Source organism: Mytilus edulis, chromosome 9, assembly GCF_963676685.1.
Source record: "Mytilus edulis chromosome 9, xbMytEdul2.2, whole genome shotgun sequence".
Lineage (NCBI taxonomy): Eukaryota > Metazoa > Mollusca > Bivalvia > Mytilida > Mytilidae > Mytilus > Mytilus edulis.
In genome coordinates, this window is record NC_092352.1 from 44,041,715 (window position 1) to 44,068,696 (window position 26,982).

The 26,982-nt window shown below is 31.6% G+C and overlaps 1 protein-coding gene across 4 annotated transcripts in view; it reads left to right on the forward strand.

The window, feature by feature from the left end:
* Positions 1-6,198, forward strand: part of LOC139488421 (netrin-1-like) — a 40,050-nt gene extending 33,852 nt beyond the window's left edge. For all 4 annotated transcript variants that reach the window (XM_071273990.1, XM_071273988.1, XM_071273991.1 and 1 more), the window contains 2 exons: positions 1,314-1,385; positions 3,884-6,198. In XM_071273990.1, the coding sequence (XP_071130091.1) occupies positions 1,314-1,385; positions 3,884-4,230 (419 nt within the window). In that variant the 3' untranslated portion in view covers positions 4,231-6,198. The remainder of the gene's footprint in view (positions 1-1,313; positions 1,386-3,883) is intronic.
* The last annotated feature ends 20,784 nt before the right edge of the window (positions 6,199-26,982 follow it).

Sequence of the window (26,982 nt, forward strand, 5' to 3'; positions counted from 1 at the left end):
CTACTAAAATGCACCCGGGAGCGCCCGGGTGAAGAAAAAGCGCCCAGGGAAAAGAAAAAGCGCCCGGAGAAGAAAATATAGCGCCCGGGGGACAGAAAAAGCGCCCGGTGAAAATATATAGATGTTTTATTGGCATGAGACAAATTTGTAAAGTTATGAACATTGATTTTTTTTTTATTTTAGACAAGAAATTTGCAAATTCAGATAATAGACATTTGTAATAAAGCACAAAAACAAGTATGAATATTTCAATTTTAACAATAATATATGAATACTTTTCAAAAGATTGATAATAATGGATCACTGTTTATGTGGAAGATTTATAAAATGTAACACATCAAAAGACATGTTTTTCAAAAACGATATCAAAATGAGAAATGAATAAGACAACCCAAATTTCACAGATAAATATTAATTTAATCAAAATCAAAAGAGGTACACATCATAAATAAGCACATGAAAAAAAGCAGTACTATACATGTACCGTAGTTAAAACAAGGGGGTAAAAAACAGGTGTTTGGTTTAAATTTAAGTCTAAGCATTAAAACCCTGATAAGCATAGCCATTGAACATGTTGAAGCAGTTTTAGTTTTATAATATGATATAATAAATCTATCTCAGCATCTGTATAAAAAGGTGTTCACAATGCAGTTGCGAAAATATTAGACCTCAGGCCACGATTATTTTAAAATAACAAATTATACATTTTGATCGAGGACAATGTCTTTCTGACTCATGATTCTTCTATATATACTCTTATTTATATTTATTTACTTACTTATATACAATTTTGAAATCTAAAATGTAAAAGTGCAACAAAACTTTAGATGTAGCATCGGGCATATCCCCATTTATATTAGGGACAAAACAAGCAATGATTAGTTATTTTTTAAGGGAAAAAAATATTGTTATAAAATATTATTATTTTCTTCTCCCGGGCGCTAATTTTCTTCTCCGGGCGCTAATTTTCCTTCACCGGGCGCTTTTTCTTTTCCCGGGCGCTCCCGGGCGCGTTTTAGTAGGACCGTTTTGTTGTGCTCAACACGAATTCCCTGTCAGATCAGGTATTTTGCAATATCTGCTAAATTTTTACAGCTGGTATAAACTCGAAAATATTTCGGTGCTTTACATACGATGTAGACACTTGTCAATTGTTGAAACGGCGTGTTGACCTAGAGCTCTTTTAATTATTTTATTGATTTTTTATGTTGTTGGGTTGCTATAATCTCGCTTCATATACATAAGCTTTGTTCAGATACCATTACATAATTTGCCTACATTTTGTTTAAAATTTTAAGTTTTGAATTTAATAGGTGACAGGTGTGGGAAATGCAGGAAGAAACAAAGGAGAATTAACAACAAGAAATACTGCAGAGCAGATTTTGGTAAGTCTAATTACCAACTTTCACATACAATTAATTCAGCAGATCGGAACTGGAAATGCAACGTACGCACCTGGTTCCTGATAATTAAACGAAATCTTCAAACCAGACAATCTTATTTTTTAAACATGAGATGAAAGTATATTGATATGATATAATGATGTGCGTTATTAATGTCCATTATTATCTTCATTGTTAAATGTATTTTCTTGCTAAAATTTTGCAAATTGGTCTAATAATATTTAGAAAATAAAATATAAACCCATTATATTTTTTCTTTCTTTCATAATTTTCTTTAATCAAAATGCTTTTTGCGTATAATGTTTGTCATAAATCAATAACAAATTCTCATCTCAAAATGTTTCAACATAATAATCTTTTATAAGAAAATTCTGTTGATAAAACTATAAAATAGTCTGGGTGTACAGTATTTTGAATAAACAGTTCAACAATTGAAAATTTAAAGTTCAGTATTCATTATTGCATAAGGTACATTTTTGCATATTAAAATGACAACAGTGACAAAATCTATAAGATAAATTTGTTCATTCTATTGTAATACAAAAATACTTGGAATTTTACGCGACTGTAACGTAGTGTTATACATAAGAGAGTTTTGGCTAGCTTTAAAACCAGGTTTAATCCAGACTAAATCCACCTTTTTTACAGTTATTAAGAACATGTCTGTAACAAGTCAGTAATATGACAGTAGTTTTCTATTCCTTTGATGTGCTTGAGCTTTTGTTTTTGCCATTTGATAAGGGACTTTCCGATTTGAAATTTCCTTGGAGTTCGGTATTTGTGTTATTTTACTTTTTTCTATCAAACAAAATACAAATTGGGCTATTCTGATGAAGTAGATTTAACCCTTTATCAAATGAACACTAAGCCTGTTTCTTATTTACACAAATAAAAGGATAAGTAAAGGAACAGATATATATTAGATTTTTTTTTAAATAAACAACATCTTTGGATAGGAGCAATAAAGATATCATCGAAATACTCACTCACTATAGAAAACTTTTTATCAAAAATAACCTTGAACGCGTTTTATAGATCAAATCATATCTCAGTTTTTTATTCTCTATGTTTTGAATAAATATTTGACTGTTCCTTTCAAAATTTTGAATTCTATAACACATATGCTGTAGCGTAAAACGAATTTACCACTGACATGGTACAGACTTTGCTTTATTTCAACATGCCAAGAAAGTTTTTGTATATTTTATGCCTGTTGTCAGTTCATTGATTGGTACATGCAAATCAGTTTATAAAATCTATCTTTATTTTGACAGTAAGTTGATTTACTATAGAACGTTTAGAAACAGAAGTGTAAGCTTGGTTGTACTAACTTATATCTGACTTATAAGATATATTTGTTGATTTGAATTTCATTCATTTTTTGTATACGATAACTTTTTAAAACAAGAATTCAAAATGATTACAAATAATTGAGCAAGTTGTAGAATTAATTTGCTAATTTATTTATGCTGCTGTGTTCAGTGATAGGCGGTGAGGGTATCATCAGCTCAGTTTGTCAGGGCTCTGAAGCTGGCACGATTTTAAACGTATTTAATATGCTGTAGATAATTAAATTTGGAAAATATTACGAAACTAATGTTATAACTCCCTCATGCAAAGTTGTCCTGATATGCATTTGGCCTTGCTTAATCGGTCCCATTCGGTCATATAGTGCCTAAAGTTTCTACATATTTGTATACTCATAGTTTTCAAATGTTTAGTTTCGAGCGTTAATGTGGAAGTAAAAAATAGAAGCGCCCAGGTGTGAAAGTGTTATTTCCATTTCCATCATTTAGTGGCTTACAGTAAAAACGATGCGTGTGCACGACGCGCAATTCTGGTTACCCTCATCAAGTACGCTTATAATCGAAAGTATTGTGAATTCATTTATTTTCGTGGGTATCAATTTTCGTGGATTGCTGAAAACTTGCATATACGTGGATATTTTATTTCGTGGTTTTGCCAATCTCTGTATAAAAAACCTATGGCTAGTATTGAAAATATGATATTCGTTGAACATTTAAATTCGTGGTTCACCTGTACCCACGAAACCCAAGAAAATTGATATCCAACGAATTATAATGAATCCACAGTATAAAAAGAAAAGAATATAGAGCATAAAACAAGAATTGCTTAAATAGAATAAACAAACCTGTATAAGTCAAACTTTGCAGAAGGAAATTTCAACCTTAATTTAGCACATTTATCCAAAAGATTTTATAAACGATCTGAATTTCTTTCAACAATTTTTTAAGCAAGGTTGATGACTTTTGAGTAGAAACATTACCAAATCAAGAATCTATTGTATTGGAATTGATATTTTCATTTTGCAAATTCGATATCTATGGTTTAGAAAAAATATTTTATGAAACTTTGATGATTTCCCTGTTTCTATTTATTATCTAGCTTTTTAAATTATATTAAGGAGAACGTATTTATTTCTTTAAAACTTTTAAGTATTTGATTTTTTGTATTCACAGCAATCCAGGCGGCTGTTGTTGCCAAAGAATCAATTGCAGACTGGATTAGATACACTATCAACATTATTAGTATATATAAACGGGATCAAAACCAGAATAGAAGGGGCGAAACGTATGTCTTTGTTGCTAAACGAGACCATAAGTGCAAGTGTCCAAAGCTTCGACTCGGCAGAAGATATTTGTTGGTTGGTAGACATCACAAAAATATACAGCGACCTGGATACCAAGTAGACCGTAAAACTGTTGTGGTAAGATGGCGAGACAAATTTCAAAAGCGCATGCGTAAATTTATGCAGTATGAACGCAGATATAAATGTGGAAATGCTTCACGAAAGAAACGTCATTAAATTTGCGTTATTTGTTTGTGTCCAGTGCTATGTTGACGAGAACTGAACTTTGATTTTGTGACATCACAAAACATATCATGTAGAATACTCATTTTTTAGTACCTCGTGTTTGAAATTGTTGGATGATTAATGTATGTTTCCCCTGAAAACTTGTGTTGAAAGGAATTTACTGTTACATAATAGCTTTAATATGTCTGATGTAATTAAGTTATTTGTTCTTGAAGAAAATACAAGAAACAAAGTGATGAGTTATTCGTGTCAGTGCAGAAAGTGTAAACATTAGTAATAATTCAAAGTGTGAAAAGAATTTAATGACGTGTTGAAGTTATGTACAGCTAAATGCGTGAATCGCTTGACATAAGCAACAGTAACGTCATTGACAATAAGATTTGACATTATGGACATTCATATGTACAGAAGTTGTCATACAGATTAGAGTGTCGTTTATAAGCTGACTTGAAGCACAAGTTCCATTTCGTGTAGAACAGTTGACAGTGTTATTATTGTAAGGTTGTGTGTAATGATATAAACATTAAAAAATGCGAAGGAGCAGAATGTTATATCATTGGACAGCCCATTTCTAATGGTTGTTTCGGAATGTATATATGTATAAGTTGTCAGTTGTTATGTTGTATTTGTTGTAAATTTCAATTGTGATATATTTTATTGTTATTATTTTTGTAAGAATATTTTTTATCACATTTTAAAATGATTCTCGTATACGTGTACTTACGTATAACAGTTTTTCATATTATATAACTGTTATGTTTTCAGTATGTTGCAATTTCGAACGAAAATGCATCATCGGGAGAGAGTAAACATTTGACTATTATACCCAAATATGATGTCAATTTATTGAGTTGACTTTAAAATTACCAACATTCGATTGACAGTTTGGGTAAAAAAAGTATATTCTTCTCCTCTTCAAATAAACTAAGGTTGCTTTATTTCCACAATTTAGTTTTTCAAAGATACAATTTAAAAAAAAGTGTTTTCACTAATATATATATCTTTATTACCAAAGTCTATATAAACTATAGGCACTAGAAGATGCCTATCGTTGATCTAATAGATGAACCAACCACTAAACTAAATAAACTGATTTGGTTTAAATTTTGGCTGGAGTATCATTTACTGTCCAGTAATGTACTCATGATAACGTAAACTTTATAAAAGTGACCATTATGAAAAGCAAAAGTTCAAAAGTATTTATATAAAAAATAAATAAAAAAATAAGTCAAACAAAAAAACTATTTGTTGCATTTTTGTTTTGTTTAAACACACACTCTCATGAAATATAAAAAAAAATCCACGTCATATATTTAATTTCTTTCATCTTTAGTATAGCTTTAATTTATCATCATTTTAATTCCATTAAATGTATTAAAACTATGTGTTATTCTGCTACAACTGTACATAATTGTAATTAGTCTTACTTTAAGCCGTAATATATTGGCTTTGCAATAGGAAAAACACGGCCAGTTAGTAGAATGACTATTTCTAACCATTTGTGGTGATTAATGCAAAGTATTTCAAACTTGCGTACATAAGTGTACTTTATATTTAGCTGTTCAAACCAACGCCAATCAAAAGTTTTTGACAAATAAGAAGACCAAAACAAGTAAAGAAATTATGGATTCAAATGGAGAAAACCTGAATCTAGGTCAATATCTCAATTAATAAATTAAGTTGCATCATTTAACCTATTTTCCTCTACTGATTAGGAGTAAGTCGTTCAAGTTTACACATCCACAAGTATGTTAAGTGTTAAAATCTTTAATGATAATTATTGTAAAATATTTAAAATAAACTATTTTAAGTCAATAGTTTGAGAACAAGGCGGAAGTAATATGATATTTCTTCCTCTGTTAACTGTTATACATTTTATGTTTACATTTTGAAATAATCGGTTATGTTTCATTGTTTCAAAATGGGGGAAAATGTTAATAAATGAGTAATCTTTCGTAACTTTACTTCTTTTAATATTGTATCTATATCTACATTGTTGCTGAGAACTCCGGCTCAAACCAATGGAACATTATTACGGGATATCATACATTGGAAAGACATTCAAAATATCGGCATTTATCTCATTACCAAATCTTTAAACAGCTTTATTCAGAAGGGATACAGATACGATTTTGTTGAAAATTCATTAAAGAAGGCATATGTTGGCGTTAATATTGATTCACTCATAGGGTCTTTGCATCGGAACGAAACACATTTTTTCAAAATCCAGTTGTTGGCATGACACGGGTTATGTTCTTCTCATATATGTTATGATGGTATGATACTAAACCCCTAACGGGATGGATTGTGCCTGGTGTTCATATGATGAAATCATAATCTTTCCGTCAGTTTAATTGAAGTCTGGAGCTGGCATGTCAGTTAACTGCTAGTAGTCTGTTGTTATTTATGTATTATTGTCATTTTGTTTATTTTCTTTGGTTACATCTTCTGACATCAGACTCGGACTTCTCTTGAACTGAATTTTAATGTGCGTATTGTTATGTGTTTACTTTTCTACATTGGCTAGAGGTATAGGGGGAGAGTTGAGATCTCACAAACATGTTTAACCCCGCCGCATTTTTGCGCCTGTCCCATGTCAGGAGCCTCTGGCCTTTGTTAGTCTTGTATTATTTTAATTTTAGTTTCTTGTGTACAATTTGTAAAGAAGGGAAGAAAGATACCAAAGGGACAGTCAAACTCATAAATCTAAAACAAACTGACAACGCCATGGCTAAAAATGAAAAAGACAAACAGAAAAACAATAGTACACATGACACAACATAGAAAACTAAAGAATAAACAACACGAACCCCATCAAAAACTAGGGGTGATCTCAGGTGCTCCGGAAGGGTAAGCAGATCCTGCTCCACATGTGGCACCCGTCGTGTTGCTTATGTGATTACAAATCCGGTAAATAGTCTAATTCGGTAGGTCACATTCATGAAAGGGAAGGGGATTGTAGTTACGACGTAAGGAACATATCCGATATCATTTGTGAAACGGTTATTCCATAACGGTCAACCAACTCGTGATGGCGTCCGTAAAATTTACGAAGGGATGATTTCAACTTCCCCATTTGGAACTCTTGGTTTAATAGCTTCCTTGTGAGCAGTAACCCTCTATCAAGAAAATCGTGATAGGAAACGCAAGCACGGGAATATCGTATCAATTGGGAGATATATACCCCGTATGCAGGTGCTGCTGGAATGTTGCTACTTAGAAATGGAAAGTTCACAATTGGAAAGCTGAAATCATCTCTTTTGTCGTAAAGTTTTGTTTTCAACCGACCCTCATTGTCAATTTCTAGATGTAAGTCAAGATATGAAGCCGACTTAACTGTATCTGTAGTATCCTTTATCTCCAATTCGATGGGATAGATGCGTTCCACATAGTCACCAAATTTTGAATTGTTTAGTGAAAGAACGTCATCTATATAGCGGAAAGTAGAGTTAAAGGATATTGCTAACTTCTTATCTTTCTTTCTAAGAAGTTCCTGCATGAAGTCAGCCTCATAATAATAAAGAAACAAGTCGGCAAGTAGAGGGGCACAGTTTGTTCCCATTGGGATGCCGACAGTCTGTTGAAAAACACGTCCTCCGAACGTTACAAATATGTTGTCAATCAAGAAATCAAGCATCTTGATAATATCGGTTTCAGAGAATTGTAAATTAGTATGGCGTTCATTATCACTGAACTAGTATATATTTGTTTAGGGGCCAGCTGAAGGACGCCTCCGGGTGCTGGAATTTCTCGCTACATTGAAGACCTGTTGGTGACCTTCTGCTGTTGTTTTTTTTTCTATGGTCGGGTTGTTGTCTCTTTGGCACATTCCCCATTTCCATTCTCAATTTTAATATTTTGGTATTAAAATTGATTCACTCATTAGGGTCTTAGAATTAAACACATTTATTCTAAAACCAGTTGTTGGTAAGATACAGGTTATGTTCGTCCATATATTTTATGATGGTATGAAACTAACCGACTAACAGCGAGGAGGGACCGTGCTTGATTGTCATGTGATGAAGACACAATCTTTAAAACAGTTTAACTGAGGTCTGATGCTGTCATATTAGTAACTGCTAATAGGCCTTTGTTAATTTATGTATGATTGCCGTTTTGCTTAGTTTTTTTTTTTGCTACCTATTCTGACCTTTTTCTATAATTGAATGTAGTTAAACGCAGAACTGAATTAGAAAGAAATATTATACATATAATAAATATATGTAAATATAATTATAAAAACACCATGGCAAACCTTAAAAAAAATAGAATAACGACGAAAAGACCAACAGTACAAACACAACATATTAAACTAAACAAAAGCCATTACAAAAACAAGTAAAATCACAAAAAACTGAACTCCGAGGAAAGTTCAGTCGTAAAGTGCTTAATCAAATGGCAAAATTAAATGACAAAACACATCAAACGAATGGGCAACAACTGTCATATTCCTGATTTGGTTCAGGCATTATCAAATGTAGAAAATGGTGGAGTGAACTGGTTTTATAGCGCTAAACCTCCCACTTATATGACAGTCACATCAAATTCCGTTATATTTACAACGATGTGTGAACAAAACAGACATAATAAATAAAAGTCAAAATATGTTTGAACTAAGGTGCTCCCGAAAGAAGCTCAAGAACGTATTCAGTCGATGATAAGTTTGATTTGGGGATATTCGAGGAAAAGAGTGCATGATTGTGACTACGACAATTGAAACATTATCTGTCGACATCTATGAAACAGATAGTTCATTACATTAGCTGTATTTGGCAAAACTTTTAGGAATTTTGGTCATCAATGCTCTTCAACTGTGTACTCTATTTGGCCTTTTAAACATTTTTTTATTCGAGCGGCACTGATGAGTCTTTTTTTAGACGAAACGCGCGTCTGTCGTAAATATGAAATTCTTATCCTGGTATATATGATGAGTTTATTATTCATAACAGTCAACCACCTCGTGATGACTTATGCAACTTTTTCGAGGGAATGTCTTCAACCTTATCAATGAATATCTAGGTTCAATAACGCTCTTAAAATCACCAACCCTCTATCGAAAATATCAATAAGTAAAATGCATACTCTTAAAAACTGTATCAACCTGTAGACATATACTCAATATGCATGCTTTGCTGGAATGTTGCTACATTAGAAAAAGAAACTTCGTAATTAGAAAGCTGAAATCCTCTAGTTTTGCGTGGTAAAGTTTTGTTCCCAATCGTACGTCATTGACAAAAGCTATATGTAAATCAAAATAAGGAGCAGACTTTATAGTTCCCGTCGTATCCTAGCTTTTCTTTCAAGTTCAATGGGAAATATGCTTTCAACAAAGCCACAAAAAATATGAATGTATAGGAATAGGATCTCATCTATATAGCGGAACTGAAATTAAATGATAAAGCTTCATTCTTCAAAAAAAGCTACCAAATGAAGTCTGTCACAAATAGTAAAAAATTAAAAAAAAAAAAAAAACTACAAGAAAGGGATCGCAGTTGGTTTCCATATGAATGCCGAATGTTTGTTGAAAAATATATTCTACAAAAGAAACAAATGTGCTATCAATCTAGAAATCAAGCATTTTGACATTGTTGGAATTCGAAATTGAATCAAAGTTTTGTCAGTATAATTTATCCTGCACCGAACAAGATAATTATGTGTTTGTTAGTTTGTCATTGTTTATTATGAAACAGAGTAAGAAGAATTCTTTAATCTGTCCTTAAGTTTGGAACAGGGAATACTTTTTTAAACGATAGAAAAGTCAAATGTTTTTTATAATAATACCTTAAGATGAAAAAGACTTGTATGTACTTTTTGCCAAATACAGCTAAAGTAATCTATTCCTGGGGTAGAAAAAATTCTTATTATTTAAAACATTCAAAAGTTTGTAAACAGTTAATTTATAAATATGACCATATCAATGATAATTTATGTCATCACAGACGTTCTGACTACTGGACTGGTGATACCCTCGGGGAATTAAAACTCCACCACCGGAAAGATGGTACTAGAATAACCTGGACAATTCCTCTTACATTAATACAACTCGTCGTGTTGGTTAAAGAAAGAAACAAATCATGATCAATCGCATTTGTAGAACGTATTCGAAATAAATAAATGCTATAAAGATTTCCCATAAGGTCCACCAAACCAACAAATCACATCCATAAAACTTTGGACGATACATGTATGATATAACTCCTATGGTTAAATACTCATAGTGCAAAGCTTTCTCGTAGGTATGAAACTTCTTTCAAGGAATTCATTATACGAAATCCAAATCTTTGAATATTGTATAAATTTTCTACATTTGAAAATGTCTGTACCAAGTTAGGAATATGACAGTTGTTGTCCATTCGTTTGATGTGTTTATCATTTTATTTTGCCATTTGATTAGGTACTTTCCGTTTTGAATATTTCCTCGGAGTTCAGAAGTTTTGTGATTTTACGTTTTGGGGATGTTTACTCAGTACGCAGCTGCTCCTTTTTTGATTTTTTTGTTTTGCATAGTGGTGGAAAGTTAACAATGGGGGAAATTACAAGATTTCTCTTGTTGTAAAGATTACTAGTAGTTATCAACTGACCCTCATTATATATTTCTAGATAAATGATTATTCTTTGAGTGGATATTTCTTCTTGAATTAACCGAAAATATTAAATGTAATGTTTCACTTGCTTTTATTCTCTACAAGCTACTGTATGCATTCTGTATCACACGAATAGAGGATTAAGCCGAAAAGTAAAGGACTGATACTGCTGACTATTATAAAACGCAACAGTACTTAATTAACAAATTATATATTAATGATGATAGTTTTGGTGATATTTTGTTGGAATCAGCGTAGATTTTACAAACATGATCTGTCTTGTTCTAGACCTAAATAAAAGGGTATACTAGTTTACTGGTGTTCAAATTTCGTCAATCTATTTGGAATAAACAAATCAAAAGGAGTAAGACATTTAGTGTTGAAATGGTAAGCATTTAATGTTGTGCATAAATTTACCACCATGTAAATTCATTCAGTCAAAATGTCTTGTTAACAGGGAATAAGACATACTCATTTAATTTATTGAGTGTACGAGTAATCTGGTATCTTTAACGATGTAATAAACAAAAACAAAAATACCGTACTCAAAGGGCCATGTTGCGTCAGGAGAACAACCCTGTTAATGATGGGGTTCCTATTGCTGTAGGTTTGGTGATTTTTTTGTGCAATGTTTTGATTTTGTTGTTTTTCTTTAAACTGTAGGTTTTTTTTATTCATAGCTTAATTAATTAATTGTAATGTTTCATTTTCTTTTATTCTCTACAAGCTACTGTACGCATTCTGTATCACACGAATAGAGGATCAAGCCGAAAAGTAAAGGACTGATACTGCTGACTATTATTAAACGCAACAGTACTTACTTAAAAATATATGTATTAATGATGATAGTTTTGGTGATATTTTGTTGGAATCAGCGTAGATTATACAAACATGATCTGTCTTGTTCTAGACCTAAATAAAAGGGTATACTAGTTTACTGGTGTTCAAAATTCGTCAATCTATTTGGAATAAACAAATCAAAATGAGCAAGACATTAAGTGTTGAAATGGTAAGCATTTAATGTTGTGCATGCATTTACCGCCATGTAAATTCATTCAGTCAAAATGTCTTGTTAATAGGGAATAAGACATACTCATTTAATTTATTGAGTGTACGAGTAATCTGGTATCTTTAACTATGTAATAAACAAAAACAAAAATACCGTACTCAAAGGGCCATGTTGCATAAGGAGAACAAACCTGTTAATGATGGGGTTCTATTGCTGTAGGTTTGGTGATTTTTTGTGCAATGTTTTGATTTTGTTGTTTTTCTCTAAACTGTAGGTTTTTTTATTCATAGCTTATTGATATTTTCTAAAATTTGATGGCACATGTTGTATCTGTTTTTAACGAGGTCCATATAATTTTAACAAGTACGCTTATTATTTGAGATAAGTAAACGCCTTACAATAGTAAAGTAAAAACAAGATATCGGTTTCTAAGATGGTCATTTGTTTGGTGAAACTTGAACTATTTGTTTTTCAAATATCTTTCACGTTTAAATTGAAGAATACTATTGTTTTGTAAGATGAGTATGGCAGTCAAGTATTTTTACACTAAATACGTCACCTGTACGAGTGCACTTTTTGTTGCTAATTTCAGTAGAATAATCTGGTTAATATTTATCTACCTTCTTTTCAGATAAAGGTTAGGACAATTAATTAGATGCGTTTTTCTGTTGCTTAATTATTCCAACATGGATTAATAATATCAAGCAGAAATAAGATTCAATGTTCGAACACAATCTTATAGTCACTACACAAAGAATTTCGGTTTTATAAATTTAGATTTGTTAATCAGGAAAAACATTAGAAGATTCAATAGAAAAACTTAAAATGACACACATAACTATGAATAGAAGGAAGAAAGCATTTGGGATGGTCACACTATATTGTGTCTTGAAACACTAAATTCTATATTATACTGTTATAGATAAGCATAGACTATTAAATGATCGGTGTGTGCGTTCGTCCATTCTTTTTCAAGTTTGTGCATTCGATCTTCCATTTATGACTTCATTCTACCATTCGTATATGCATTTAGTTTCCCCAAAGTGCAATAAAAAAAAATTAGAGGCTCTAAAGAGCCTGTGTCGCTCACCTTGGTCTATGTGAATATTAAACAAAGTTAGCAGATGGATTCATGACGAAATTGTGTTTTGGTGATGTTGATGTGTTTGTACATTTTACTTTACTAAACAGTCTTGCTGCTTACAATTATCTCTATCTATAATGAACTTGGCCCAGTAGTTTTAGTGAAAAATGTTTATAAAAATTATTACTGAAAATTGGTAAAAATTGACTATAAAGGACAATAACGCCTTAGGGGGTCAAATTGACCATTTCGGTCATGTTGACTTATTTGTAAATCTTACTTTGCTGAACATTATTTTTTTCAGTTTATCTCTATCTATAATAATATTCAAGATAATAACCAAAAACAGCAATATTTCCTTAAAATTACCAATTCAGGGGCAGCAACCTAACAACGGGTTGTCTGATTCATCTGAAAATTACAGGGCAGATAGATTTTGACCTGAAAATCAATTTTACCCCTTTCAGATTTGCTCTAAATGCTTTGGTTTTTGAGTTATAAGCCAAAAACTGCATTTTCCCCCTATGTTCTATTTTTAGCCATGGCGGCCATCTTGGTTGGTTGGCCGGGTCAACGGACACATTTTATAAACTAGATACCCCAAAGATGATTGTAGCCAAGTTTGGATTAATTTGGCCTAGTAGTTTCAGAGGAGAAGATTTTTGTAAAAGATAACTAAGATTTACGAAAAATGGTTCAAAATTTACTATAAAGGGCAATAACTCCATAAGGGGTCAACTGACCATTTCGGTCACGTAGACTTATTTGTAAATCTTACTTTGCTGAACATTATTGCTGTTTACAGTTTATCTCTATCTATAATAATATTCAAGATAATAACCAAAAACAGCAAAATTCCATAAAATTACCAATTCAGGGGCAGCAACCCAACAACGGGTTGTCGGATTCATCTGAAAATTTCAAGGCAGATACATCTTGACCTGAAAAACAATTTTACCCCTTTCAGATTTGCTCTAAATGCTTTGGTTTTTGAGTTATAAGCCAAAAACTGCATTTTCCCCCTATGTTCTATTTTTAGCCATGGCGGCCATCTTGGTTGGTTGGCCGGGTCAACGGACACATTTTATAAACTAGATACCCCAAAGATGATTGTAGCCAAGTTTGGATTAATTTGGCCTAGTAGTTTCAGAGGAGACGATTTTTGTAAAAGATAACTAAGATTTACGAAAAATGGTTCAAAATTTACTATAAAGGGCCATGACTCCATAAGGGGTCAACTGACCATTTCGGTCACGTTGACTTATTTGTTAATCTTACTTTGCTGAACATAATTGCTGTTTACAGTTCATCTCTATCTATAATAATATTCAAGATAATAACCAAAAACAGCAAAATTTCCATAAAATTACCAATTCAGGAGCAGCAACCCAACAACGGGTTGTCCGATTCATCAGAAAATTTCAGGGCAGATACATCTTGACCTGATAAACAATTTTATCCATGTCAGATTTGCTCTAAATGCTTTGGTTTTTGAGTTATAAACCAAAAACTGCATTTTTCCCTATGTTCTATTTTTAGCCATGGCGGCCATCTTGGTTGGTTGGTCGGGTCACCGGACACATTTTTTAGACTAGATACCCCAATGATGGTTGTGGCCAACTTTGGTTTAATTTGGCCCAGTAGTTTCAGAGGAGAAGATTTTTGTAAAAGTTAACGACGACGGTTGACGACGGACGACGACGGACGCAAAGTGATGGGAAAAGCTCACTTGGCCCTATGGGCCAGGTGAGCTAAAAATGAACTATCTCATTTAGTTTGTATTGCTGATTTTCTAATAAAGACCAAACAGGCAGCAGTGAAAACATGACAAACGAAAAGGAACAACGTTAAAGGCATACGATACAGCTTTGATCCCATATTGAAATGTTGATGAAAACTTGCAAATAGGCTATTTTATACCTGCTAAAATCAAAAATGTCATTAAATATATACCTTCATGAACTTAGATATTTTCTCAAAATTGTGTTGACGTATTTTTCCTTCCGACAGAATTACAAAAAAAATTTTATTTAAAAGATAAACACAAGTTGATTTTTGTTAAATTATTTATAATTTCTCTTTTATATAAGTATCTTTTAAATTCATGATTTTTTTTTTGTTTCGAAATAACTAAAATTTATCAATGTTGATGAATGTAGATTTATAAAATTTTATAAAAATTGCCTTATTTACTTTTTTTAATGAAAATTGGTACAAATAATCACGAAATCAAACCAAAAGTCATTTTATAAAAGAGGGGTCCATGGACTCGTTTCAACGTTAAGTCAGTTTGATTGATAAAAATCAGTAGAAAAATGCATCTTTTCCCGATATGTCACAGTTTGACGTCGCGAAAATTACATTTTACATAGGCAAAGTCATTACAATGTACATCCCCTGTAACTGTATCGTATGTCCTTAAAGTCTACATTAATTTAAGTTTAAAATGTATATAATTGTTTACAAATATTACATTATTTTGCTTTTCTTGTATATATTTTGCTCCAAATGCACTAGAATGAACCAATTAAAGGAAACTTACTCCGTGATTTCCTAACATTACTATAGGAACTGTCAAAACTTTCACTATTTCTAACTCAAGATGAGGGTAACTTCATAAACATGATCGTTAGGTTGATGTTTTTTTGGTTGTCATGTTTTGAAATTCATCTAAATTGGCTAATTCGTTCAGTGACTGACACGTTATTGTTATCTGAGCAACGATTTTCATTTACGTTTTTGCTAAGATCTTCTTATAAATAGTTTAGATTTGGTAGGATATATGTACTAGCTAGTGTTATGAAGAGCAAAATCATTTTTCAGTTTGATTTAATTGTAGGAGGAATATAGATGATGTGATATGATATGAAATGATATGATCATTTTTCAACTATTATACGTGGGTAGCATACCGATTATTTCCTCATTAACTATTTGTTGAATACGTCATGATTTCAACGTGTGAAATTATATCTACCAGAAGTTTCCTATAAACATCTGAGTTCCATAGTTTGCCCCTCCTGGTAATAATGTTTGCACTTATAGTAATAGCTTGTGTAGGATTTTCATGTGCCAATTCTGCTAATTAAATAATCGCCAGATTATCGTATGTCAATGAAAAAGAGTGATTAAAACACTTATACTATTATATAATTATTGCAAAATTATGGAAAACCTAATTTTCAAGAAACAACAGAGAAAATTTACTTCTGTTGGTTGGGTTTATTTCTCAGAACAATAAAATATTTCAAAATTCATACGTGTTTTGCAACACACGTTCATGATGACTTTAATGTTTAGTCATTTAATTATAGCATATCAACTGCGAACTTTCTAGGTGACTTATTTGTAAACGTTATAGCATTATATTTTCAACAGTTTTTGGAAAAACAAAAGAATTTTGTTCAATATTTTTTTTTAGTTTCCGATAACATACAATATATTCAATAGCTGAACAATTCTGACTTCGTTATGAATACTTGAATTATCACAAATTCTAATGCAACAACGTTTGTAACATTCATTTTGATTGGATAACGTCACTTTCTTACATGGCATCAATTGACAATTTGATGCTATGGGACGTACGCGCAAGCGCAGACGGCATATGACAGATTTTAAATACACACATATTTTAACGTTGTTTTCTGTCAGTTTCATTAGAATGGAGATAACAATATTGTATTTTAAGCTCCGACGGCATCAATTTGGGATTTGATGGTCGCAAATACCCGTTTACTGTCTCCGCTAACGCGTCGCCAGTAAACTTAATTTGCGACCATCAAATCCCCAATTGATGCCGTCGGAGCTTAAAATACAATACAGTTATCTCCTAAGTAGCACATTTGATCGAAGAAAACCTTATCCAGTAAAAACACTTAAACGTTTCACGAGATGTGACAAATAGAAATACCTCCTTTTCATAATTAACTTTTAGATCATCTACAATGTCGTCATCAATACTTCAAAAGGAAAAGATGAACTATTAGGATGGTATCACCGATAATGAATATGCACTATGCTAATAGTAGTTCGTCATACATACGATCAGGACATTGCTATCAGAGGTGTTTGCTCGTCATGAATCCTTACATGACCTTGCAAAACAAAGAGTGCCAGTCTTGGATCATAATCAATATCCTCAAATATAGAATCTGAAAGATTTACACTACTTCAGACATCAACATTCCTCACAAAGACATATCAAACATAGTATCACCATTTTTATCTTAAAATGTCCTGTACCAAGTCAGGAATATGGTAGTTGTTATCTTATAGTTCGTTTCTATGTATGTTGCATTGTTGTTTGCTTTTTGTTGCAATTCAATGTTCTGTTGTTTCATTATTTTCCTCTTATACTTGTTGTTTTTCCCTCGGATTTGTTTTCTTTCAATCGATCTATGACTGTTGAACAGCAGTATACTACTGTTGTCTTTATATAGGTCAAGTTTGGGCTTAGATTTCCTTCTTTTAACTTTTTATGCTCATGTTTTAATTTCGTTTATTTTTCATGTTTGACAGTGTGTTTTAAGATAGCATCATTTAGTTCTTTTAAAAAAGAAATGCAACATAATAGCAATCACGATTTTGATCATGAATCACAGAAATCGTTAAGAACCATTAATCTTGATCTCAAAGTTTTTGTAAACTAAGATTCACAAAGTACTTGTCAGAGTGTTGGTGGGGATGTCTGGTATCAATAATACATTTTATACAACACCTGGAAGTTGTTGAATTTTAGCAATATTTTCGCTTTGATGTTTCAATGTTATGTTTTAAGTGCTGTAAGTGGTGAGAAATTGGAATATTTATTTGTTTTTATTAGATAGTATGACAAGCTTTGTTATAAATCTTTCTTATAACATAATAAATCAGTAAATATGTGTTTGACTTTATGATAGTTTAAATAATTCTGCTAAATTGATAGGAATTGTGTAAGTAGGAAAAATGGAAAGACTAATATGCGGTTAGTCTGTTTTAGCTCATATGTCTATAGTCTTCTCCTTAAACACAATAACTCACAAATGTTGAATTCTAACACATTAAAACGCAATTAAGAGAAGTGCAAAATATATTTCTGACGGACACTGTGGTAAGAAGGAGTTTATAAAGTACGATTTGTAACAGAATCACGTTGTCTGGCGTGTATGGAGTGTTTAGGAAAACCATGATAACATGCCAAGATAAATGTACCGGTCTCGACAGTTATACCCATTTCTTAGTTAAAACGTCAGGTATCTCGATAATATATTAAAATGCATATTGTTTTTGAAATGTAAATGGGTAAAGTATAAGGGATATAAGCCAAATTAGTACGATTTCGATAGAGATGCAGACTACTTTTGGCATTATGGTTCAAACCGTATTGAAGAAAACGCGGTATCTTTCAAGAATTTATATGAAAACACTTAGTGAATGCAAAAGAAGGGTTCGTTCCGACAGTGGTTCCCAACAACAGTAGTTCATGATCGTTAGCTGAAAAAAGTGTCATTAAGTGCAAATCTGCCTCACAATCAGGACGAGATAAAAAAAAAAGGACAAACAAAAACCCGCTCCGGTTTATAAGTAGACTAATTTAAGATCAAAATTTATAATGGTTCATGAATATAATATTTTTTCTTTTTACTGTTCTTGTAATTCGAGATATCATTTGGTAGGAATGCACTAGATATTAACAATTAAGGACATATAACTTCGTAACTTGCTTTCATTATATCCAAGATTTTTCTAGACCTTATAAGATGTTTTGACCATTTGTTTAACTTTGTTCGTGTTACACAAATTGCATGGTCATGATAAAAAGTAAAATCACAAACTCCGAAGAAAAATCAAATAGAAAAGTCCCCATTCAAATGACAAAAGCAAAAGCTCAAACACATCAAACGAATGGATAAAAACTGTCATATTCCTGATTTGATGCGGGCATTTTCCTATATATGAAAAAAAACGGCGTGTTAACGGATCGGTTGTGTGTATTCAATGCTCTGTAGACAATTCTTTACGCAGCATGCAACTTTTAACTTCCTTTTCAAAGTAGACATATTCTGTCTTTTAATACGTGTTATATGCATTTTCTTTTATCAATCTGATACCATGACAAACAATATCATCTTTGAACAAAAGCACATGGTAAATTATGATGTTTCAACGAAAAGGACCCGGAAATGCTGGATTTAAAAAAGACAGATGTAAGACCTTCTTTGATTTAGTACATAAGACACTTAAAAACTACTCCAGCAGAGTTATGATTGATTGATTGATGTGTGTTTAAGGCTGCATCAGCACAAAAAGGTTAAATAGTAGTGAATCAATGTTTAATTTAAACTTATTTTATTAGGGTAATCACAAATTGGATTAGAAACAAGCCAATCAGACTTATGAAGTCTTCTCATCTCATGTAAACTACTGTTGCTTTGGTCTACAAACAGTAACGGTTGACAGTTGAACGTTAGTTATATGATACACGGGAAATGCTTTCAATATTAAACTATATTCCCCAAAACATTGTCTTTACAATATTTTAATGAAAAAGAGATTACACTGAAGTAAATGGGTTTGTACCTCGCTTTTTTGTATAAGTTGCTATTGTTTTAATGTGTAAAGGAAAATCGTTCAGAACCCGTTCAATGTAAAAACAGAAATTTTGTTCATACTAAAATAACATAAACTTTTGAAAAACTTGCTGAAGGAAGTTATTACGCAATGTAAAATACGTGGATGTGTTTTTGTAGATGAGGTAAATTCAACCTTATCATGCAACAAAAATTTTCAATAAAGGAAGAATGCTGATTATCATATTATTTATTTAAATGCTGATATCCAAATATATTTTGTCCACTGAAACTTATTTTATATACGAGAAAAAACTGTACATTTTTTTTCTCCAACATTAAAACATGTATCATATTGGAAGGTCCTTCAAATGTGAATATACTAGGGCATCAATAAAACATAACAAACATTTATATAGGGTAAATAGAAAATAGATATAACATAAACTACCGAACTGACAGAAATTTAAAACGGAAAATTCGTAATCAAATGTCAAAATCATAAAATGTCATATTCCTGACTTGATACAGACATTTTCTTATATGGAAAATTGTGGATTAAACCTTAACCTCTCTCCTGTATGACAGTCTCATGGAATTCTAGCTCGTGTATTTTAAAAGTGTATATGTTACAGCTTATACAATTTCATTAAAAATTGATAAGACTTGTCAGCACCAAAATACCATATAACACCAATCATTGCGTCATAAGAAACTAGGTATTGGCATGTTCTTGTGGCTTTTTTTCTCTTTTTTCTTAAACTCGCGGGGTTCGTCTCTCTTTCATTCATTTTTATTATTAAAACAGCAGAAGTAATAATAAATATAATTAAAACTATGTATTAGATGAATGAATACGTAATGCTGCGTGGTGACATCGTCACATCGACGTCATGAAAATACATTAAAATATTTCCTAAATATTGGATAACCTATAGGAATTTTCAAAGTACAAAAGTATAAAGGGATGAAAATAAACCGATTATAAGCAAAGACTCCTTGGTGGTATAATGTTTAGCTTCTATGTTTAATTCTTATCATATCATAGGGTTTTATTAGTCGTAAGCATCATTTCCAATTTGCAGATGCACATAAATAAAATAAATGTACAGTTAGACACACTTTAAAATCAGACCATAGAAATAAAGGATAAGAATAGTTTTATTTTTACTTAGACAAGAATATTACGGTAGTTTTCGTGACATTTTGTAGGTCAGAAAATTTATTTCAAACAATTATTCTTAAAGATGAATAATTATATACTTAAGAGTCTGAATTGTCAGGTTCGGCAAGTACAGGCACTCCCAACAGCAAGACTTAGTGCCTTTGTACTTAAATTTTGAAGTACATGGATCATATAAAAAAGAAGATGTGGTATGATTGCCAATGAGACAATTCTCCACAAAAGACCAAAATGACACAGACATTAACAACTATAGGTCACCGTACGGCCTTTAACAATGAGCAAAGCCCATACCGCATATATAGTCATTGTTTCCAAAGTTAAGGTTAAGTTTATGGTTTATGGATTTTGATGATTTCTCTTTGAGAAATTTTGATTTTGCGAGGTCTCATTTAAGAATTAATTCATGGAAGCCATAGATTTGTTAGAAATTTACATATGGCCTGGGCCCTGATATTCGAATTTTATCCTGAGCGTTAGCTAATAGGACATATACGGTTAAAACTGATGCGAGGTTGGTTATGCCATGTGTTTGGTTGTTTTTATTTTACTCCCTGTTAGATAAAGCTCAAACACTGTAAAGCTTTAGCTTGCATGGATTATTTCGTGAATAACCGCCGGAAAAATATGTTTAATTCTTTTAATTTTCAATTTATAGATTATATTGTAGGTTTGTGACATAACCTGTGACTCGTTTGGTGGACACACTGGATGTATAGGGTACCTTTAATTCACCTTAATACCAAAACATATTTCAATTTTGATTTTTAAATTGTAAAATATAGTTCATCTACAGGATCATATTTATTTCTATTGATATCGTAGGTACTTGAACGACAACTATTCATAATGTTAGCTAGGGTTGGAGACTATATTTGTAATTATTTTTATACTTGTAACGAAGCAAACACTCAAATAAATTGAGCTTTCAAGAATTTAAAAAAGAATAAAGTTGAAAACAGATCGAGTTAATGATTCAACACACACTGAACGCCACAAAAGGATTATGTTTTGTTTCTTTCAATAAATTTTACCAAATTATTGCTCAATTAATTGTTTAAATGTATTGAGCTTAAAAACATGCGTTTTCCTCTAATTAACTGTTCATAAAGAAGTAGTATTTTCAATTGTTCTTGTATTTTTTACAATATAACATTAATAAAGGCAACAGTAATATACCGCTGTTTATAAGTCCTGAATCGATTATAGGGAACAAATCCGGGTAATAAACTAAAACCGAGTGAAACACATCAATTTTAACAGGAAATCAACGGAACAACAGAAACACTAAACTGCAACAACAACAAAAAACCGCCAACATGCATAAAATCGGACTATGTGATAACAACTGCCATATTCTTCACTTGTATAGGACCACGGATATCTCCCATGAAATTTACGACAGCACAGGATACCACAAACTGTGTGTCACATGAATGAAACATTCCCAAAGCTTGTTTAATTCAAGGATAAAATTGATACTTGGGTACAAAAATGTGACAACCTTACTAATATGTTATCTGCTCTAAAAGATTGTGAAATATATGCTATTAAAAGAGGGACGAAATATACCAGAGGAACAGTCAAACTCATAAATCAAAAATAAACGGACAACGCCATGGCTAAAAATGAAAACGACAAATAGACTAACAATAGTACACATGACATAACATAGAAAACTAAAGAATAAGCAACATGTTAAGCAGTCAACTGCAGCAACCTTGGAGAAGTGTGATATTATACCAATAAAACATTAGCCAAGTTAATATCAATGGATTCAGTCGAGCATTAAGACAGGCAATTGACTAAATGTAGACACAAATATGATGTTTTTGGAAGGTAGTGAACATATGTTAAAAAGCATTAACTGAACTGAAAATCTGTGAAACGAACTTCATCATAATTTTGATTTACTATAGTATGTGATTGACAACACGTTAGTAGTGTTTCGGCATTCCTATAAGAACTACCTTCCAGCTTCTTTTCTTGACGATTTTTTCATTATTTTACAAAAGCCAGATTTCATACAGGAGCTTCTTATAAAAACTGAGAATCGGTTGAGAATTTTACTTAACGAAAAAAGAGATGATTTCAGTCGTTTCTATATAGCGACATTCGATCGGTAATCCCAAAATTAATACGATAGTCCAGAGTTTGTAATTGCTATCAGAATTCATTGATAGAGTTGTAGCTATAACAACGTTGTTTTGTTGAACAAAGAAGTCCTTGTTATAAATTTGAAGTAATTCCTAAGAAATTTTCTCAGTCATCATCATGATTTGGTTGACCTTTACAGAATATCTGCGTCAAAGATAAAGTTGGCCATGTTTCAATGGTAGCAGCCACAATCCTGTCCTGTTTGTCGTGGTACTTTATTTAGTAAATTTTGTACAACTCAGCATTTCTATTTTTTCATGAATTGCATGCCTGCTATTTCATTCTGTACTGGCACAAAACTCGTAGTACGTAAAGTTTAACGTCAGAAGTGCAAATGTTAGTGCAAGAAGGTACATGACTGTGTAAACTAATATTTCGATCAGTAGTTTACCAATATTAATTCCTGTTGGCTTTTTCACATTTCCTGTGAATTTTTCATCTTTCAATTTCCATACATCATTTTAAATTGCGTATAAAGAAGAATAAATTGGGAATACAATCTACTTTAAACATGTAAGAGGGCACTAGGTCGGTCTATTTTAAATTACTAATAACAGTAATAAATTTATGAATATAACACAGACAATCTTAAATGTTGTATGTTTTAGATTGATGTTTTAGAAAAAATTGAAGGATGAATAAAAAAAGTTCCTCAAGACGCATTTTTCCGTTTCCTTTTATTTTTTTAAACACTAGAAATTTTCTTTAATTTTTCGACATACAATGAACATCTTCCAGGGCTTAGATTTTTCGAGTCTTTTGATCAGAAAATTGTACAGTTTTACATTATACAAACTAACATAAACAAATAAAAAGAAATAATTGTCCATACATTTTCTTTTTCTGTTTAAGACCTTTCAAAATTTTTTTTTTAAATTCTGCACGATGAAAGGTGCTCTCTTTCAAACCTTATGAAGTCCTTCTTTTCTTTCGGCAATATTGTCATTTAAGTCATGGTACCTTATGTTCGGTTTGTTACTGATTATTGCATCGTTCAAAAATCAGAATAAAATGATTCAAAAGATACATTCACAGCATGATGTGCACAAACTCGATCTGTGACGTTCAGTGTTTGGAAAACGTTTAATTAAAAGAATGTGGTTACACAATTTTTAATCCGCCATTTTCTACATAAGAAAATGTCTGTACTAAGTCAGAAATATTACAGCTGATATCCATTTGTTTGATGTGTTTTTGCTTTTGATTTTGCCGTTTGCTTAGGGACTTACCATTTAGAATTTTCCTCGGAGTTCGGTATTTTTGTTATTTTACTTCTTATTCTAATGTCTGTACTTAGTCGGGAATATTACAGCTGTTATCCATTTGATAGATGTGTTTGTGCTTGTGATTTTGACATTTGCTTAGGGACTTACCATTTAGAATTTTCCTCGGAGTTCGGTATTTTTGTTATTTTACTTCTTATTCTAATGTCTGTACTAAGTCGGGAATATTACAGCTGTTATCCATTTGTTTGATGTGTTTGTGCTTTTGATTTTGACATTTGCTTAGGGACTTACCATTTAGAATTTTCCTCAGAGTTCGGTATTTTTGTTATTTTACTTCTTATTTAAAATTGTTGCTGTAAAACTATTGCATTGTGTTGTCTTATTTGGCGAGACAACCTGGGTGGAGAAATTATTTTAAGTGTTGGGTTGGGAGCATGCAATGTATTATCTGACGTCTAAAACAGTGTCAAATTTAAACATCATTTCAAGTTTCCAGACACTTATTATATTCTACGCTAGACTCTTTAAAAGATAAGATGAAATTAAATGGTAACCCATTATAAGCTATATGATGCAATAAAGATTCACATCGTAATAATTGACAAACATTTATTATTTAGAAATATAATTTATTGGAATTCCAAACAGATATATTAATGTATTAAGGAGATCCGACTGTGTAGGAGAGTTTGTTAGAATAATAAACTTAAGACAAACGGATTACGATAGACAAAACAACCCATACAAATGATAAGACATGATAACTAAATTAGAAATATAAATATATACCAAAGTTTGCAAAAATATCAACTAATTGCCAAACTTTTGAACAAACACATTTTTTAAATGCTGGGTTGATGTTACATGAAAAAAACTATGTATTAATACATGATTGAACGACAAAATATATATTAATGCAACCCCTTTTCCATGTTGATTTAAATCCCCTTTGTGCAACATAAATCATTTCATGTAGCAGTATATATCTTTTGAAATGTGTGCGACAAATATAAATATAAGGAGTAAACTAGTTGTAAAAAATTAAATCACAAAAATATTGAACTCCCGAGGATAATTCAATCGGAAAGTCCCTTATCACATGGCAAAATCAAATGACAAAACACATCAAACGAATGGACAACAACTGTCTTATTCCTGACTTGGTACAGACATTTTCAAATGTAGAAAATGGTGGATTGAACCTGGGTTTATAGCGTAGCGCCAAACCTCTCACTTGTACGACAGTCACATCAAATTTAATAATATTGATAATGATGCGTGAACAAAACAAACAGACACAATAGGTAAAATGATACAAATAAAGGTAAAAAGTCTAATTTGGTAGGTCACATTCGTGAAAAGGGAACGGGATTGTAGTTACGACATGAGAAACATATCTGATATCATCTATATAACAGATATTCCATAACAGACAACCTACCCGTGATGGCGTCCGTAAAATTTACGAAGTGATGATTTCAGCTTCCCAATGCTTCACTATTGGGAAGCTGAAATCATCTCTTTTGTCGTAAAGTTTTATTTTCAACAGACCCTCAAATGTTTTAAATACTTTTCTAACAAATATTTCTTCTCTTGTCCAGTTAAGAATTTTGTGTTGTAAGTTGGTTTTTGTTGACACGAATAAATTTTAATAAGCATTACTCGAGGCAAATTTGTAACCTTTGATGAATGTTACCTACTATAAAAGCGGACATTACAGTCATGTTTCATTCCTTATTATGGGACCTTATAACGGCATAGTTGATAATAAAGCTATATTCATTTTTATCGCTTTTTTACGAATTTTTTCTTTGATCTTGCTGACTGATAATTTTCTTTCTCAGAGAAGTCGAATAATATGAAAATTATCGCTAAAAACCAAAGACGCCCGTGTCCGTTTTAATGAAATTAACAACGCCGTCATATGTAAAATAGCGATAAACAGATTAGCATTGTTCATCTCAACAATAATCTATCAATATCACAACGAATTCAAAGGGAAACTTGAAAATTGGGCTTCATAAAAATCCTTTCAAAATCACACTCTGTCACTTTACAACCTTTCAATTAAGTTATGTTCTTTTTTTTTATAATAAGTCATTTACTCATACAATTTACTTATTTCTTGAGAATAAAATCTTTTTTTTGTATGTACTTCACAATTTAAATGAGAATAAAGGAAATCCTAGATAAATACAATAGTGTGGCAGGCAAAAATAGTTTGAAGTCCAAAAATTAGAATATTACATGACTATCCCTATTCTTAGATTAGTAATACCCCACGAAACAATGACAAACTGTCAGTAGATATTTATTGACATGAGAGTGTATAACAGCCAACTGGAACAAAGCGCTACGTGTGAAAATAACATGACATAATCATCAGGGATAAATACCGAAGTCAATAATATTGAACCTTAAAATCTCAAGATAGTGTTTGATCTCTGTGAAGTATGTTTGATCGGGTAGAAGGTTAACTACAATTTGTCATGAGGATTTACATGATAGAGAAACTACTTAATCCATTTTAACACTAGTCTTTTTGTTATATGAAAAAAAATCTTGCATAAGTCACCGTGTTCTTTGTATTGATCAAGTTTATAAATTAGAAATAAAACTATGGGAAATTTTGCGTCGTAGTATTTCTTATTATTTAAACCGTTGGATAAATCTCTTTTTGAATCATCTTTTTAGTCATACATACTTGCTGACTTTTCTGTTACCAGGTACCTTTATCAAGATGTGAAGTGAACAATCGTTACAATTAAATACTCTTTAACCGATCGGATCAATGACTACATATTATGTGTATAGAAATGTAAAGTATCTTTTCTAGTCTTCATCATCCAAGTAGAAAAAAGGCATGTTGTTACAAATAGAAAATGAAAGATTGTTCATAGGTATGACACCGTCGAATTAATTGTTAGTTCGTGGGAACAGAATACAAAT